Here is an 18,987-nt window from a genome sequence, read left to right on the forward strand (position 1 = left end):
TTGAGTAGCTTATAGCTTTTAGAGCAAACTCTTTTTTTCCTTTTCATGCCATGAAAAAAATTTTTTAGCTGAGATTATTTTCATTTTTAAAAAAATTTTTGAGTGAAAATGTCTATGTAGCTCTAGATGTTCTAGAATTTGCTATGTAGACAAGGGTTGCCTTAAACCTGTAGAGATCAGCCCACCTCTGCCTCCCGAGTACTGGAATTAATGGCCTGAACCACTATACACTTGATCTTATGTTTTGTATTTAATTCATCAATATTTTGAATTTTCACTGAGAGTAAGCTTAAATAGATACTGTATCTCAGACACACCATCAATGAACTGGTTATGTGGGGTGGGGTTCATTAGCCTCATATTCATGTCTTTTGGCTTCTTAAGTACAGATTGGAGTCACAATCCTGAGATTTCCACACATGCAGGGAATTTTCCAGCCTCTTGTTTGTAATAGAGTTTTCATTTTTATTGAAAAATCAAGACATATATTTTTGTATGAAGAAATGTTTTGATACACATATGTGCTGTATATGTTGTATAATGAATGGGACTATCATATTTTGTGGTATAAGCACTCAGAGTTTGTTCCTCTAATACTTTTGTACTACGTATTCCATCAACACCACCTCTTGTCCCTTTACTATGAAGTCAACACTACAGCTCCCTCCTTTGCTCAAATTTTAATACACTACTAGCTTTTCCTTCTTCCCACATAATTTGCTCATCACTTTGTAATTTGTTCTTCAATGTTCATTTTTTTACAATATATTCTTAGATTGATATTAACTATGCAGTTGCCTTCTTTTTTCTTCCAAAATCAGAGGTCATTGATATAAGGCAGACAAAATGGGTACAGGTTCTAGTTGGTGAAAAGTGTTTTGGAAACTTTTTTGTTTAGGAATATCAAGTTTATGTGAAGTATAAAAGTGTAAAGAAAGAGTTTAAAATGGCCTTTCATAGCCGGGTGGTGGTGACACACTCCTTTAATCCAAGCACTTGGAAGGCAGAGGCAGGCGGATTTCTGAGTTTGAGGCCAGCCTGGTCTACAGAGTGAGTTCCAGGACAGCCAGGACTACACAGAGAAACCCTGTCTCGAAAAACCAAAAAAAAAAAAAAAAAAAAAAAAAAGAATGGCCTTACATATGGTGCTGTAGTTATGTGGCATGAGTCTGTTCACTATAAGGCTTTGGTGCCCAAGTGTATGTGTTGGTGAAAATGATATAAATAAAATGCTTGTATCAAAATATAAAAAAGTTAAACTCAAACATTTAATCCAACCCTACTGTGTTTTAAAATGAAGTGGGCTCCACATTTAATTGCATAAATACATTGTCCTCTATTTCCATCTGAAATGTTGAACTTCTGTTTTTGTTCTTGGAAAACATCCAAAACAAAGGTATTTAGCTTTATTAATGGCATCCGGTTACTCTGACAGATATTTTCATATCTAGTGATTATTATGAAAAAGAGATTCAAGTAGAGTGAACTTAGTATTCTGCTGCCACACTAGCAGTTTTAGTGGATCTTCTCAGAATATTTTATGTGAAATTGAATCCTTAGATTGGTATACCACTTGGAAACTTCTGAAATCTAAGCCATTCCTCTTGTCAGTGAAATGTTAATTTATACCTATAAAAACTAAGATAAGTTCTAAGAAAAATAATATATATATAACATTCACCATTAAAATATATGTGCATATAATTTTGTACCATAAATAGTATGTTATATGTAATATATCATATATAATACATCATATTATATGTTATACATTATATGTATATATTATACATATTATATATATTTATGTTTGTGCCATTGGATGAATACTATTAAAATATTCATTTAAAAGTCACTAGGTTTAAATGATAGACACCAATACTATAAGTGCTAAAGTTCCTTTTGTCACTTGTCAGTTATATCTTCTTGAAGATAATGTCTTAACAGTTTCTTTCTATTAGGGTATAGTAATTATATGAAATGATGATTTTTTTTTGTTTATTCGTTTTTGAGTCAAGGTCTCACCAAATGGCCTTGGACACAAGTGTGGGAAGTTGCGAACACCACAGCCACTGAAACTAAGCTGAGTCTTTATTTCATGTGGATCATGTAGTTCATGTAGACCAGACTAGTTAGTTTTTAGTTCATAGAGATCAGCACACCTCTGTCTCCTGAGTGCTGGGATTAAAGATATCCACCATCATGCTAGTCTCAAAATGATGAGTTTTAATTATCTTGATAATGTATGTAATGTGGTTTCAGGATGCTGACCTGTGTTACACCCTCTTCCATTTACTCACCACATTCCTAAATATCCTCTTTTTTTCTTTCATTCCTTCTGTTTTTCAAAGTACCATATAAGAGAAAATTTCTAAAGCTTGTCTTTGGAAGTCTGGGCCATATAACACAATAATCATTAATTCTATTCATTTTATTCTTTATTAGTAAAATTTTATTATTTTCTCTATTATTAAATAGAATTTTGAATTTGTTCTTTTGGTATTTCATACATGTTGCAATGTACTTTGATCATACCAACCTCCCACTACCTACCTCCAGTACCTCTAGTGAAGAAGTTAACATGTCTCTATCACAGACATGTCCCATTAATACTGCTCTTGTCCACAAGATTGTGGGACCATATACTGTGACCTGCAGAACTTACCAGTGGCAAGACTTGCAAAGAAACATGACCCTTCCTTATTAGCTATCACCTGCCTGTAGTGATCCCTTAATTCCTACATCCTTTTCACATAGATGGCATTGTCAAGTTTGCCTGCCAGTTTAATACAGTTTATGTACACCTCTTGAGCAACATTTGTGGAAGTTTCTATTTGTTGTTGAGTAGGAAATATCTTCTGCCTTTTACCTCACAGGTTGGAAGTGTATCTGGGTAGGTCTTATTCCAGGGGCACACATCCCTTTATTCCAATGCAAATCAGACCTGCCCTTAATAACTATTCTCTTAACAATTCCAGCTTTTCTCCCAAAACAAACCTTAGCTATAACATACTGCTTTCCAGTGTCATTTCCTTTTCCAACGGTACCTTTTGTACTTCTTCCTGCTCCATTCATTCTCTTTCATTGTAAATCTGCATAAGAGTAATTGTGAGTTCCTACATAGCAGCATTAATTTTAAGCTGTCATGAATTCTCCTTTGCTAAAGAAATAATTACTTGGCTTTTAAATTTAGCCTAGGAATGATCTTAAGACAATGGTAGAATGGAGTCACTGTTTGCCAGTCTACCCAGTGACCACACCATCAAAAAGAAATAAAGAAACAAGTAAAAGACTTTCTGGAATTCAGTGAAAATTATGGCACAACATACTCAAACTGATCAGGAACAATGGAAGTAGTATAAAGAGGAAAGTTCATAGCACTAAATGCCATAATACAGAAATCAGAAAAAACTAATACTAGAAACTTAAGAACATACTTGAAGGCTCTAGAAAAAAACAAGTAAACACACTGAAGAGGATTAGACGGCAGGAAATAATCAAAGTCAGGGCTATAATTAATACAATACAAAGAATCAACAAATCCAAGAGCTGGTTCTTTTAAAAACTCAACACAATAGACAAACTCTTAACAAGACTAACTAAAATGCAGGGAGACAGTACGCAAATTAACAAGATCAGTAATGAAAGCAGAGACATAACAAAAGGCACTGAGGAAATTTAAGAAATCCTTTGTTCTTACTTCAAAAGCCTGTCTTCTGCAAGGTTGTCAAATCTGAATGAAATCTGTGATTTTTGAGACAGATATCACTTACCAAAGTTAAACCAAGTTTACTTAAGCTCTCTAAACTATCCCACAACTCCCCCAAAATGCAAGCAATCATTAAAACTCTCCCAACCAAAACCATCCCAGGGCCAGATCGTTTTAGTGCAGAATTCTACCAGACCTTCAAAGAAGGGCTAATACCAATACTCCTCAAACTATTCCACACAATAGAAACAGTAGAAGCACTGCCACATTCATTCTAAGAATTCATAGATACCTGATACCTAAACCACAAAAAAAGAGTCAACAAATAAAAAGAAATCCAGATCAATTTCTCTTATGAACATTGATGAGAATGGAAAGAGAAGCAATAACAAAAAACAGCAAAAGAGGCAATCCAGGAGATGTAAATCCTAGAAAAAAGAACATAAACTACAGACACAAGCATCACCTACAGAAAACAAACAAAAAATGGAAGAGAGAACTCAGGTGTGCAAGATATGTGTTATGTTGATGGTGGTGGAGGTGGTGGTGGTGGTGGTGGTGGTGGTGGTGGTGGTGGTGGTGGTGGTGGTGGTGTGTGTGTGGTTTTGTTTCTAGTATTGGTTTTGCTGTTGTGAAATTTTTAATTTCTTGTGTTTTCTTATATGTAGTCACCCTCTTTGTGTTATAGTTTTCTTTCTAGTATCTCTGTAGGGCTTGATTAGTGGAAAGAGCTTTTTCTTTTTAATTTGGTTTTGTCATGGAATGTCTTGGCATTTCCATCTATGATGATTGAAAGTTTTGTTAGGTATAGTATTCTAGGCTGACATCTGTGGTCTCTTAGGGCCTGCAAGACATCTACTCAGGGCCTTCTAGCTTTTAAAGCCTCTATTGAGAAGTTGAGTATAATTCTGATACATCTGCCTTTATATGTTACTTGATCATTTTCCCTTGCAGCTTTTAATATTTTGTCATTGTTCTGTACATTTACTGTTTTGAATATCACTCTGTAAGCTTCTTGGACTTTTATAGCCATCTCTTTCTTTGTGATATAGAAGTTTCTTCTATGATTTTATTGAAGATAATTTCTGGACCTTTTAGTTGGGAATCTTCTTTTTCTCCAGTAACTATAATTCTGAGGTTTGGTCTTTTATGGTGTCCCCAATTTTCTGGGATTTTTTTTTATATCAGAACGGTTTGTTAGATTTAGCATTTTTTAACTGATGCATCAATTTCTTCTTTCATATCTTGCACACCTGAGTTCTTCATTTTTTTTTTTTTTAGTTTTCTGTAGGTGATGCTTGTGTCTGTAATTCATGTTCTTTTTTCTAGGATTTACATCTATTGAGTTGCCTCTTTTGCTGTTTTTCATTATTGCTTCTCTTTCCATGTTTTAGATCATGACCAGTTTTACCATTACCTTAATCTGTTTGATTTTATCTTCCTGTATTTCTTTAAAATGTAGGGGTTTGCATTGTAGTTATCTCTTGTGGTTGTACTGTTATCAGAAGTCTTCCAGGAACACAAGCAGAGCTGTGGTCTAGGGAGTTGAGTGCACATCTGGGATTATAGGTCAAGCATCATTTTCTTTTTTCTTTGTCTACTTGAAATACAAGGTATATTTTTCATTAATTCATTTATTTATTCACTTTCCTTCCCAACATCAGCTCCTTCTCTCCTTCCACTCTCCCTTCAAATAAATCCTCCACCCACTCCCCCTCTCCTCCTTTGAGAACAGAGAGCTCTCTGTGGCCATCACATACCCACTGTGGGGGGTGGGCACAGAATGTCACTACTGGACTAGATTTATCCTTTTCCACTAAAGCAAGACAAGATGGCCCCATTCGAAAGAAATGGATCCACAGACAGGCAACAGATTGAGAGACAGCACACATTCCATTTGTTGGGGGACCCGCATGAAGACCAAACTGCACATCTGTGTCGGGTCCTAGGTCCAGCCTATGCTTCCTCTCTGTTTGATAGTTCAGTCCCTGGCAGTCCTGAAGGGTTCAAAGTAGTTGACTGATCCTGTGGAGTTCCTCTCGTCTTCAGGTCCCTCAACCCTTCCTCCAACTCTTCTTTTTTATGATTTCCCATACTGTTAAAGGACTTATTTTTCCTTCATCATTAGATTTCTTTTAGACTGTATTTTTCATATACTTGATTATTCCTTATGTAAAATTATCCAATTTATTTATTGATAAACTTTTTTGTAAATTAGGTTGCTACAAACTTTAATCTGCCTCTACTTGCATGTATGCAAATATCGTTGGGTGTAAGTCTGATAACACAATGTGCAGTCATTGGGAGTACATATTTACAATAGTAAATAATGCCACATTATTTCTTTCTTAAAAGTGGCTAGGATTTCCAGCTAATGTTGATAAGAGTGTTCAGTGAGCATACATAAGAATAAATGTACAATTCTTTTTCATTATTTCTTTAATCTTTTTTTACAGTTCAGTCATTATACCCCTCCTGTTCTGCTCTCCAACAGTTCCACATCCCATTACTCATCCCCTGTCTCTAAGAGAATGTACCCACACCTCCACACCCCCCATAACCTAACAAGCCTCCCATTCCCTGGGAACTAAAGTTTCTCAAAGGTTAGATGCATCTTCTCTCATTGAGGTCAGACCATGCAGTCCTCTGCTGTACTGTGTCAGGGGACTCTGACCAGCTAGTGTATGCTGCTTGGTTGGTGGCTCATTGTCTGAGAGATCTCCAGAGTCCAGGATTGTTGAGACTGCTGGGGTTGACCTCCTCCTCAACTTATTCCGTCTTTCTGTAAACCAATCATAGGGGTCACCAACTTCAGACCATTGGTTGGATGTATGTATCTGCTTCTATTTCTGTCAGCTGCTTGTTGGGCCTCTCAAAGGGCAACTATGCCTAGCTCTTGTCTGTAAGTATATCATAGCATGAGTAATAGCATTAAGCCTTGGAGCCTCCCCTTGAGATGAGTCTCATTTTGAGCCAGTCACTGGACCTTCTTTCCCTTAGTCTCTTCTCCATTTTTGTCCCTGCAGTTCTTTTAGACAGAAACAATTCTGGGTCAGAGTTTTTGACTGTGAGATGGCAACCCCATATCTCCACTTGATGCCCTGTCTTTCTAATGGAGGTGGATTCTTCAGGTTCCCTCTCCCTACTGTAGGGTATTTCATTTAATGTTTCTCCTTTTGAGTCTTGAAATTCTCCCAAAGCCCAACTCACTGGAACATTCTAGAGGGTCACCACACCTTCCACCTTCCACTCCCACCTCCTGAGGTTATATATTTCCATTCATTCTGCTGGCCCTTGAAGCTTCACTCCTGGTCCCTCCACAATACCTGATCATTTTCCTCTTTTCTTCTGCCCCTCCTCCCCTCTCACACCCAGTTCCCTCTCTTCCTCTGTTCTTTGCTTTCTTCTTCTTCCCAAGTGTGATTGTAGCATGCACATTTGGGTGCTTTGGCTTGTAAATCTTCTTGAGTTCTGTGGACTGTGTCCTTGGTATTCTGTACTTTTAAAGTGAATATCCACATATTAGTGAGTACATACTATGCATGTCCTTTTGGGTTTGAAATACCTCACTAAGGATGATTTTTTTTCTATTTCCATATATTTGCCTGAAAAACATATGATGTCTTCCTTCTTAATAGCTGAATAGTATTCCATTGTGTATATAAACCACATTTTCCTTATCCATTCTTCAACTGTGGAAGACATCTGGGTTGTTTTCAGCTTCTGGCTATCACAAATAAGGCTATTATGAACATAGGGGTGCATGTGTATTTGTGGTTTGGTGGGACAGCTTTTGGGATATACCCAGGAGTGGAATTGCTGGGTCTTTAGGTAGATCTATTCCCAATTTTCTGAGGAACCTCCAGATTGCTTTCCAGAGTAGTTGTACCAGTTGGGAATCCCACCAACAACAGAGGAGCATTCCTCTTTCTCTACATTCTCTCCAACATGTGCTGTCACATAAGTTTTTTTCTATTTTTTTACTGAATACTATATTTATATTTCAGATTTTATCCCCTTACTCCATTGCCTTAGGAACCCCCTATCCCATTCCCACTCCTCCTGCTTCTATGAGGATGTGCCCACACCTTCCCCCACTCCCACTTCCCCACCCTCGAATTCCCCCACAGTTGGTGTTCAGCCTTCATGGGACCAAAGATCACCTCTCCCACCTATGCCAGACAAGGCCATCCTCCCCTACATATACAGATGGAGTCATGTGCTCCCAGGCTGGTGGTTTAGACACTGGGGAGCTCTGGTTGGTTGGTATTGTTGCTCTCCTCGTGGGGCCACAAACCCTTTCAGCTCCTTCAGTCTTCTCTCTAACTCCTCCATTGGGAACCCCTTGATCAGATCAATGGCTCTCTGTGAGCATCCTCCTCTGAATATATCAGACTCTGACAGACCTCTAGGGAGACAGCTATATCAGGCTCTTGTCAGCATGCACTTCCTGACATCCACACCAGTGTCTACCTTTGTACCAGTTTGGAATCCCAACAACAACATAAGAGTATGCCTCTTTCTTTACATTCTCTCCAACATGTGCTGTCACCTGAGTGTTTTTTTTTTTTTATCTTAGTCATTCTGATTGGTCTAAAGTAGAATTTTAGGGTTGTTTTGATTTGCCTTTCCATGATGACTAAGGACTTTGAACATTTATGTAAGTGATTCTTAGCCATAGGAGATTCTTCTGTTGTTATTTCTCTGTTTAGTTCTATACCCCATTTTTTGATTGGGTTGTTTGTTTTTTTTTTTTTTTTGGAGGTTAGCTTCTTGAGTTCTTTATAATCTGAGGTGATTAATATTGAGTGATTGAGGACTGAGGTGGTTAATATTGGGCTGTCTTTCTAGGGAAAATAGTGGGTTTGTTGGAACAGGGAGGATCAGCTAGGATTTATTGCATAGCCACAACCTATTAATAGAAATCTGTATAATTGTTATTAAAATGAAGCTATAATTTTTAAAAGGTACAAATTTACTTTGATTTCAAATTTAAGGTTTCTTGTTGGTATGAGCTTCTTATGAATATAAAAGTGAGATGAATATTGTTAATCTCATAGGCATTGTGCCTATATAACACATTTAGTACAACAAGGCTTAGACTCAGTTCTTCTTTAACTTTTTGAACTGATTTGAGATGGTTAGCCTGTGAGTTAAAGGACTATAGCAAATTCATGGCTTTGAGTTTATTGTTAGGGTGTTATCTATATTTTATTTAGAAATAGCTGAGAGGAGTTAACCGACAACAGTCCAGATTACCTTACATGGATAGCTGGTTTTCAAAACATCAGAAGTCCACAGAATTGATGTTACAAACATTTCTCTGTTAATGTTCATTTTGATTAGAGACCTGTCTGCTTCTGACAGATTCCTGTCTTGGATTCTAATAAGAAATTGAGCATCTTTGGAGTTACTCAAGTTTTGGTGAGACAGCCAGTAGGTAAGAATTTCCTCTTTTCATCTACAGACAAATTACTGTCCAGAAAAGGATACACACTTGTGGAATAGTCGACTGATTATATCTGCCAAAATAGAGTAATCAGCCCTTAATAATTCTGCATCACTAGGTCTGTCAGATCATCCTGGGCCAGAAGGCTGAAGATTGGCTACTCCAATGTTTTGTAGTATAGGGACTGTCCAGGTGTTCAGTGACCTCTATAAATTGGCTAAGTTTTAGAAGCTATGCTTTGTGCCTCCCATAGTTTCAGTTAACTCAGTCATTCTGGATTTCTGGCAGGGTTGAAAACTTGTTGTCTCATAGCCAATCCTGGCTGTTTATTTTGAGAGAAAAGATTTGAGAGGATGGTTTTCAGCTGACATTCATTCTAAAGCCAAGAAAAAAGCCAGGTTCAAAACTAAGTCTTTTAGTTAGGAGAGATGACAGAGGTTCTGTTTAGTCAACACAACGATGGACTGGGTATTAGGTCTATCTTGTACTTTACTAACACAAATTGGTATAGTTATGCTCTAATTGTATTTTGAGAGAAAAGTCTTATTTTAACAGGAAGGGTGACATGTAGGAGGAGCTAATGTGGGAGGGGCACAAAGAGGAGGAGGAAGAGAAGGAGAGGAGGAGCTAGGTGATGAGAGAAAGGAAGAGAGAGAAAGAGAGAGAGGGGGGAGAGAGCAAAAAGGAGAAGGGGGCATGTGATAGGGGTGTTCTAGGGAGGGAAAATGGGGAAAGGGGATGGCATCTGAAATGTAAATAAAATATCCAATAAAAAAAGTATTGTTTCACTATCCTGGGTTTTATCCTGGAAACTGAGAATTGCTCTTTCCATGTTTTTGAATAACTGGGTTCGAATTTTGATGGGGATTGCAATGAATCTGTAGATTACTTTTGGTAGGATGGCCATTTTTATTATATTAATCATGCAAATTCATGATTGGGGAGATCTCTCCTTTTTCTGAAATCTTCTATTTCTTTCTTGAGAGACTTAAATTTCTTGTCCTACAGATCTTTTACTTCTTTGTTTAGAGTTACCCCTAAGGTATTTTATATTGAGACTATTGTGAAAGGTGCTGTTTCCCTATTTTCTTTCTCAGCCCATTTATCATTTGCATAAAGAAAGGCTACTGATTTGTTTGAGTTACTTTTATATCCAGTCAACTTTGCTGAAGTTGTTTATCAGCTGTAGAAGTTCTCTGACAGAATTTTTGTGGTTGCTTATGTATACTATCATATCATTTGCAAAAAGTGATACCTTCAATTCTTCTTCACTAATTTGGATCCCCATGTTCTGTTGTTGTTGTTGTCTTACTGCTTTGGCTAGAACTTTGAGTACTATATTTAATAGGTATGGGGAGAGTGAGCATTCTTGTCTTTTCCCTAATCTTAGTGGGATTGTTTCAAATATCTCTCCATTTAATTTGATATTGAACATTTGTTTGTTGTATGTTGCATTTATTATGTTTAGGTGTGAGCCTTGAATTCCTGATCTCTATGATACTTTTAACATGAAGTCAAATAATTTTTCAGCACAGAAAAGGATGATCATATGATTTTTTTCCTTTGAGTGTGTTTATATAGTGGATTACATTAATGCATTTTCATATATTGAACCAACCTTGCATCCCTGGAATGAAGCCTACTTCATTGTGGTGAATGATCATTTTGATGTGTTCTTGGATTCAGTATTTTTCTATTGATACTCACAAGCAAAAATGGTCTTAAGTTCTCTTTCTTTGTTTGGTCTCTGTGTGGTTTAGATATCACAGTAATTGTAGCATCATAGAATGAATTATGTAGTTCTCATTCTGTTTTTATTTTATGGAATAGTTTGAGGAGTGTTGGTATTTGCTCTTCTTTGACATTCTGGTAGAATTCTGCACAAAAGCCATCTGACCCTGGGCATTATGTTTTTGTTATTGCTATTGCTGTTGTTGTTTTGGGGAGGTTTTTAATGACTTCTTCTATTTCCTTAGGGGATATGGGCTGTTTAGATGGTTTATCTGATTGCCATTTAACTTTTGTACATGGTGTCTGTCTAGAAAATCACCTATTTCATCTAGTTTTTCCAATTTTGTAGAGTATAGGCTTTTGTAGTAGGATCTGATGATTTTTTGAATTTCACCAGCTTCTGTTCTTATGTCTCCCTTTTCATTTCTTACTTTGTTAATTTGGATACTGTCTCTGTTCCCTTTAGTTAGTTTGTCTAGGGGTTTATTTATCTTGGTGATTTTCTCAAAGAACCAGCTTTTGGTTTTATTGATTCATTGTATCATTCTCTTTGTTTCTACTTGGTTGATTTCAGCCCTGAGTTTGATTATATCCTGCCATCTACCCTTCTTTTTGCTCTCTCCGACTTCTTAATGAAGGCACTTAGCACTATCAGTTTTCCTCTTAGCACTGCTTTCATTGTGACCCAAAGTTTGAGTTTGTTGTGCCTTCATTTTCATTAAATTCTAAAAAGTCTTTAATTTCTTTCTTTATTTCTTCCTTGACCAAGTTATCATTGAGTAGAGAGTCGTTCAGCTTCCATGTGCATGTGGGCTTCATGTTGTTTTTGTTGTTATTGAGGTCTAGACTTAGTCCATGGTGATCTGATAGAATGCATGGGATTATTTTAGTCTCCTTGTATCTGTTGACATATGTATTGTGACCAATTTTATGGTCAGTTTTGGAGAAACAGACCTATGAGGTGCTGAGAAAAAGGTATATTCTTTTGTTTTAGGGTGAAATGCTCTGTATATATCTATTAAATCCATTTGGTTCATAACCTCTATTAGTTTCACTGTGTCTCTGTTGAGTTTCTGTTTCTATGGCCTGTCTATTTTTGAGAGTGGCATGTTGAAATCTCCCACTATTATTGCATGGGTTCAATGTGTATATTGAGTTTTACTAAAGTTTCTTTTACAAATGTGGGCTATTGCATTTAGGGTATAGATGTTCAGAATTGAGACTTGCTCTTGGCAGATTTTTTTCTTTAATACATATGAAGTATCCTCCACCTCACTTGATTGTGAGGAGCCGCCCTCACATTCACCGTTGCAAGATGGCGCTGACATCCGTTCGACCAACTGACAAATGGTTTGCGCGTGTGCTAGTGCACTGCCTCACCTGTGACACAATACCGGCCAACGGGCTACAGCCAACCATTGGGTGCCACGTCCTAGGCGGGGAGCAGTTTCCTATATAAGGGCTGGGATTTTGCCCCCTCGGGGTCCTCTTCATCTGTAAGCTTATGCTCTCCCTCTCAAGACGCATAAAAGCTTTACTGCAGAAGGATCCTGTGTGTGCCGCGTCGTTCCTGCTGGCGGGAGGTTGCGCGGGCCATCTGGTGCCGAAACCCGGGAGATCTCGACCTCGTCATCGTCAGCACCTCAGAGGACCCCTCGATTCAGAGGAGGATTCAGAACTGCAGGGAGGTACATTCGGAGAGGTATGTCTGCCCCTGAAATTTATGGCCTGATCTTCACTGTGATTTTCATGGTCCTTGTTCTAGTTGTTAAAAACTGTTTAGGAGATGAAAACTATAAGGAAGCAGTAAGTGAAGGGCAGGTTACTCTCGAGGGAGTTCAGGACAGCATGTCAGAAACCGAATGGAGTGAGAGGTTGGGCGCGCGCAAGAAAAAGGACGTCCCAAAAAAGAAGGATAGGCACCCTCCTAAGACAGGAGAGATACCCCCGATGGAGTCCAGTATCCCTCGTAAGGAGAGAAAGGGTGGGCTCTACCCCTCTTTGGAGCTGGAGGCACTGACCCTCGACAGTTCGGAAAGCTCCAGTGATGATGACACCTCTGGTAAGGATACTCTTAACTCGGAGGAGGAGGCTGAGTTAGATGAAGAAGCAGCTAGATATGAGGCAGAGAGATATCACCCAGATGATAACAAGAAATATAAAAAATTACCTAGAATTCCTCCTCAAAAGACGGTGCCCTCTGCACCTCCGCCTTATGAGGCGCATCCTCCATCAGGTTACTCGCTTGTACCAGAAAAGGTGAGGAGAAAGATCAGGACTGTATTCCCTGTTTTTGAAACAGAAAATGGAGGGCGAATTCATGTGCCAGTAGATTTCAACCAGCTTAAGGAACTGGCCGAATCTGTTCGCAAGTATGGGACCAATGCTAATTTTACCCTGGTACAGCTTGATAGACTTGCCAATTCAGCATTAACACCAGCCGATTGGCAAATGATTGCAAAAGCCGCCCTCCCTAATATGGGCCAATATATAGAATGGAAAGCACTGTGGTATGAGGCCGCACAAGCACAAGCCCGGGTCAACGCTACTGCCTTGACCCCGGAACAGAGAGATTGGACTTTAGACCTGTTAACAGGTCAAGGGGCTTATACTGCTGATCAAGCTAACTATCATTGGGGAGCCTATACCCAGGTCTCTGCCACAGCCATTAGGGCATGGAAGGCACTTTCCCGAAAAGGGGAAGCGAGTGGACAACTCACAAAGATAATTCAGGGACCCCAAGAGTCCTTTTCAGATTTTGTGGCCAGAATGACAGAGGCAGCTGGGCGTATTTTCGGAGACATAGGTCCAGTCGAGCCCCTAATCCAACAGATAATTTTTGAACAAGCCACTCAGGAGTGCCGAGCAGCCATTGCTCCACGTAAAAACAAGGGCTTACAAGATTGGCTTAGGGTCTGCCGAGAGCTCGGAGGGCCCCTTACTAATGCTGGGCTGGCGGCTGCTATTCTTCAATCACAGAGGCGTCCCCTGATGAGACCCGGTCCAAAGGTCTGCTATAATTGTGGCAAGCCCGGTCATTTTAAAAAGGATTGTACAAATTTGAATAGAAAGGTAGAGACTCCCACTCTTTGTGACAGATGCGGCAAGGGATATCATAAAGCTAGTGCATGCCGTTCAGTAAGAGATATTAGGGGCAGACTCCTCCCCCCGCTGGATAATCAGTCAGACGAGATGCCAAAAAACGGGACATCGGGCCCCCGGTCCCAGGGCCCTCAAAGATATGGGAACCGACTAGTCAGAACCCAGGAAGCCAACAGAAAGAGAAATCAGGAAATAACCCAGGAAGACCCACAAGGGTGGATTTGCGAGCCGCCTCCAACTTCTTACTAATGCCACAAATCAATATTCAGCCAATTCCGGTGGAGCCTATAACACCCTTGCTTCCTGGAATCATGGGCCTTATCCTCGGCCGAGGATCACTCACCCTGCAAGGTTTAATAGTGTACCCCGGGGTAGTGGATGGCCAGCATTCTCCTGAAATACAAGTCTTATGTTCTAGCCCTAGAGGAGTTTTTTCTATTACAAAGGGAGATCGAATAGCCCAGTTGCTATTCCTCCCTGAGGTGGGAAGGGTCAATAGAATGGGAACAGAACAGATGGGCTCCTCAGGTAGTGATCTAGCTTACTTAATGATTCCCTTGAATGAAAGGCCTAAACTGTGTTTAAAAGTAAAAGGAAAAGATTTTGAGGGTATTCTAGATACTGGGGCTGATAAGAGTATCATCTCCTCACACTGGTGGCCCAAAGCATGGCCCACCATTGAGTCATCACATTCGTTACAAGGCCTAGGATATCAGTCTTGCCCCACCATCAGCTCCACAACCTTGACCTGGGAATCCCCCGAAGGACAGCAGGGAAAATTTATACCTTATATTCTTCCTCTTCCCGTTAACCTCTGGGGAAGAGATGTCTTGCAGGGTATGGGTCTCACCCTGTCAAATGAACCTATTCTTAAAAAACCATATTCGGACCAGGCAAGAGACATGATGATTAAGATGGGCTACAGGGAAGGAAAAGGACTGGGAAAGTTGGAACAGGGCAGGGTGGAGCCTATATCCCCTAGTAGAAAACAAGATAGAAAAGGGTTGGGTTTTTCCTAGGGGCCGTTGGGGTAGTACAGCCTATACCGTGGAAAACAGAGGACCCGGTGTGGGTTCCCCAATGGCCTTTATCCTCTGAAAAACTAGAAGCTGTAACAAAATTGGTAAAGGAACAATTAGAGCTCGATCATATTGAGTCTTCTACCTCACCTTGGAATACTCCCATCTTCGTGATCAAAAAGAAGTCGGGAAAATGGAGATTACTCCATGACCTCAGAGCTATTAATGAACAGATGAAATTGTTGGGCCCAGTCCAGAGGGGCCTTCCTGTGCTCTCTGCTCTCCCTTGTGGCTGGAAGCTCCTCATTATAGATATTAAAGATTGCTTTTTCTCCATACCCTTGTGCCCTAAAGATAGGCCTAGATTTGCTTTTACTATTCCTTCCATTAATCATATGGAACCAGACAAGAGGTATCAATGGAAAGTCTTACCCCAGGGCATGGCCAATAGCCCCACCATGTGTCAAATTTTTGTTCAAACAGCCTTGGGACCGCTAAGACAACGATTTCCCACCTTACTTGTCATCCATTATATGGATGACATACTTTTGTCACATAAAGAGTTAAAAATATTACAAGAAGCCTACCCCTGTTTGATACAAACTTTGGCACAATGGGGGTTACAAATAGCAGTGGAGAAGGTTCAGATCTCTGAGGTGGGCACCTTCTTGGGGACTGTTATTTCTCCTACCAATGTAATTCCCCAAAAATTGGAAATCTGTAGAGACCATCTGCACACCCTCAATGATTTTCAGAAATTATTGGGAGATATAAATTGGCTCAGACCCTTTTTGAAAATTTCTTCAGCTGAGTTGAAACCTTTATTTGATGTTTTAGAAGGAGACCCCCATATCTCCTCTCCTAGGGCCCTTACTCCTGCCGCAAGTCAGGCCTTAAAGAAGGTAGAGGATGCCTTGCAAAGAGCTCAGCTGCAGCGCATTGATGAATCACAACCTTTTATCCTGTGTGTTATGAAAACCATTCGGCTGCCAACTGCCGTGTTGTGGCAGAAAGGGCCCTTATTATGGGTTCATCCGAACGCCTCTCCTGCCAAAATTATAGACTGGTATCCCAATGCAATTGCCCAGCTTGCGCTTCGAGGAATAAAGGCAGCCATTACTCATTTTGGACGAGAGCCTAACTCTCTCATTACACCTTATACTGCTGCGCAAGTACAAGTTCTGGTGGCCACCTCTAATGATTGGGCAATCTTGGTTACCTCTTTTTCAGGACAGATTGATAATCATTATCCTAAACATCCTGTTTTACAATTTGCATTGAATCAGGCTATAGTATTTCCAAAAATTACAGCTAGGCAACCTCTTAAGGATGGGATTGTTGTATATACAGATGGGTCAAAGACTGGTCTGGGTGCTTATGTAGTAAATAATAAAGTGGTGTCAAAACAGTTCAGTGAAACATCACCTCAACTTGTAGAATGTTTGGTGGTACTGGAGGTCCTTAAAACCTTTCCAGGGCCTCTTAACATTGTGTCAGATTCCTTTTACGTGGTTAACGCAGTTAACCTTCTTGAAGTAGCTGGAATCATAAAGCCCTCTAGCAGAGTTCATGGCACCTTTCAACAAATACAGCTTGCTTTATTGAATAGAAGATCTCCTATGTATATTACTCATATCAGAGCCCATTCAGGACTCCCTGGCCCTATGACTTTGGGAAATGAGCTAGCAGATAAAGCTACCAAGCTCGTGGCTGTTGCGTTATCATCTCAAACAGAAGCAGCAAGGGAGTTCCACAAACATTTTCATGTGACGGCGGAGACCTTGCGTCGCCGTTACTCACTTACCAGAAAAGAAGCCAGGGAGATTGTTATTCAATGCCAAAATTGCTGTGAATTCTTGCCTGCTCCTCATGTGGGAATAAACCCACGTGGCATAAGGCCTTTACAGGTCTGGCAGATGGATGTTACTCATGTCCCTTCCTTTGGAAGGCTTCAATACTTACATGTCTCTATTGATACATGTTCTGGTATCATTGTTGCCACACCTCTAACAGGTGAAAAGGCCTCACATGTGATCCAACATTGTCTGGAAGCATGGAGTGCCTGGGGGAAACCCAAACTCCTCAAAACAGACAATGGACCAGCTTATACCTCTCAAAAATTTCAACAGTTCTGTCACCAAATGGCAGTAACTCACTTGACTGGACTTCCATACAACCCTCAAGGACAAGGCATCGTAGAACGTGCCCATCGCACACTTAAATCATATTTAATAAAACAGAAAGGGGGAGTTGAGGAGGCTCTCCCCCCAGTACCAAGAGTAGCTGTTTCCATGGCACTCTTTACCCTTAATTTTTTGAATCTTGATGCTCAAGGCCACACTGCGGCTGAGCGTCATTGTATAGAGCCTGACAGGCCAAAAGAAATGGTAAAATGGAAAGATGTGCTAACAGGAAAATGGAAAGGCCCGGATCCTATTTTGATAAGATCCAGGGGAGCTGTTTGTGTCTTCCCACAGGAGGACGAGAATCCCTTCTGGGTACCAGAGAGACTGACCCGCAAGATCTTTGAACATGAAAAACCGATGCTGCCAAAGTCTACAGTTGATCATCATGATGAAGATGTTGATAAGCCTGAGGATGGTAACAGGGACACCATGGTGGGGGATTATGACAACCTTCCCAATTCCCATGCCGGTGACCAATAAGTCTTTGGGCTTGGCCTATATCCCTTATGATGATCAGATTCAGAGCGTGCCCACCAATAACAGCTATCGCTTGTTAGGAAGTTTATGTTTTATATTTTACTTTCTCCCCAGATATTAGCACATATTATAATGATACCTTTATGGGATTTAATTTCACATACATGAATCCGAGAAAGGCAGATGTGAATCCGTTTGACCAATGGCTCCTTTGTGGGGTAAACGGAAGTTGCACCGATCTGTCACCCCTTGTTATGCTAGGGAAGGGGGCCACCGCTAAGGGACAATTGTCATTTGACTGGACGGGTACCCTTGGTGGTTCCCTTGGTAAAAGAAAATCGGGGGGTAGCTTTAGTTGGCAATCTGCTAACACCAAGTATACTGAGTTTAAGAGCATCACATTTGGACCTACTCTGGTCTGTGTATGGCCACCTTTTGTTTGGATAGTGAGCAATGATAGTTTTATCTGGAATGAGACCTTGACATGCGCACCTAATACCTGCTTTTTTGTTCTCTGCTGGAATGCTACAATGTTCCCTTTTGCCATGGTTACCCGCTTGCCAAGATTTGTTCCTGTGCCAGTAGAGGCACCCAACACTTTAGCCCATTTTAGAATTAGGAGAGATTTTGGAATTTCTGCCATTATAGTGGGCATTATTGCAGGGGCCGCTGTAATAGGATCGGTTACAGCCTCTGCCCTTGCATTATCCTCCTCGGTGCAGGCGGCAGATTCTATAAACCAACTGTCTGCATCAGTCACTCCAGCATTGGATGTACAAGCCTCCACCAATTCTCAAATCATGGGGGGATTGATGCTAGTGAATCAGAGGATTGACCTGGTTCAAGAGCAAATTGATATTTTATGGCAGTTGGCTCAATTGGGATGCGAACAGAAGATGCCTGGGTTATGTATAACATCCATACCTTATGATAATTATACCCGCACCACTAATTTGTCAAAAGTTTTTTCTCAGTTTTTATTGCAGAATTGGACCCTAGAATTCGAAGAAACGCTTCATAAATTGCGCTTTGCCATAATTGAGGTGAATTTGACCCGCCTTGATTTATTCTTGACCGAGGAATTGTCGTCATGGATCCATTCAGCCATCTCCTTCTTCAAAGAGTGGGTGGGGGTTGGCCTGTTCAGAGCTGCACTCTGCTGTGGGGGTGTGTTACTCCTCTGGTTGGTTTGCAAGCTTAAGGCACAAACGAAAAGAGACAAGGTGGTTGTCACCCAGGCACTCACGGCACTAGAACAAGGTGCCTCCCCCGATATTTGGCTCTCTATGCTTAGGCAATAGATCACTGGCCACT

The 18,987-nt window shown here is 40.2% G+C and overlaps 1 protein-coding gene across 1 annotated transcript; it reads left to right on the forward strand.

Annotated features, from left to right (window-relative positions):
• The first annotated feature begins 12,181 nt into the window (after positions 1-12,181).
• Positions 12,182-18,797, forward strand: LOC143441288 (uncharacterized). Its single transcript, XM_076928618.1, has 2 exons — positions 12,182-12,591; positions 17,488-18,797. Exons 1-2 carry the CDS (start codon positions 12,394-12,396, stop codon positions 17,674-17,676), a joined length of 387 nt encoding a protein of 128 aa, XP_076784733.1. The 5' UTR covers positions 12,182-12,393; the 3' UTR covers positions 17,677-18,797.
• The last annotated feature ends 190 nt before the right edge of the window (positions 18,798-18,987 follow it).

This window comes from Arvicanthis niloticus, chromosome 2, assembly GCF_011762505.2.
Source record: "Arvicanthis niloticus isolate mArvNil1 chromosome 2, mArvNil1.pat.X, whole genome shotgun sequence".
Lineage (NCBI taxonomy): Eukaryota > Metazoa > Chordata > Mammalia > Rodentia > Muridae > Arvicanthis > Arvicanthis niloticus.

Coding starts and splice junctions, on each gene's coding strand:
- LOC143441288 (XM_076928618.1), top strand. CDS start 12,394: ATGCTCTCCCTCTCAAGACGCATAAAAGCTTTACTGCAGAAGGATCCT. Junction 12,592..17,487: donor AGGGAGGTACATTCGGAGAG/GTATGTCTGCCC, acceptor GTCTTCCCACAG/GAGGACGAGAATCCCTTCTG.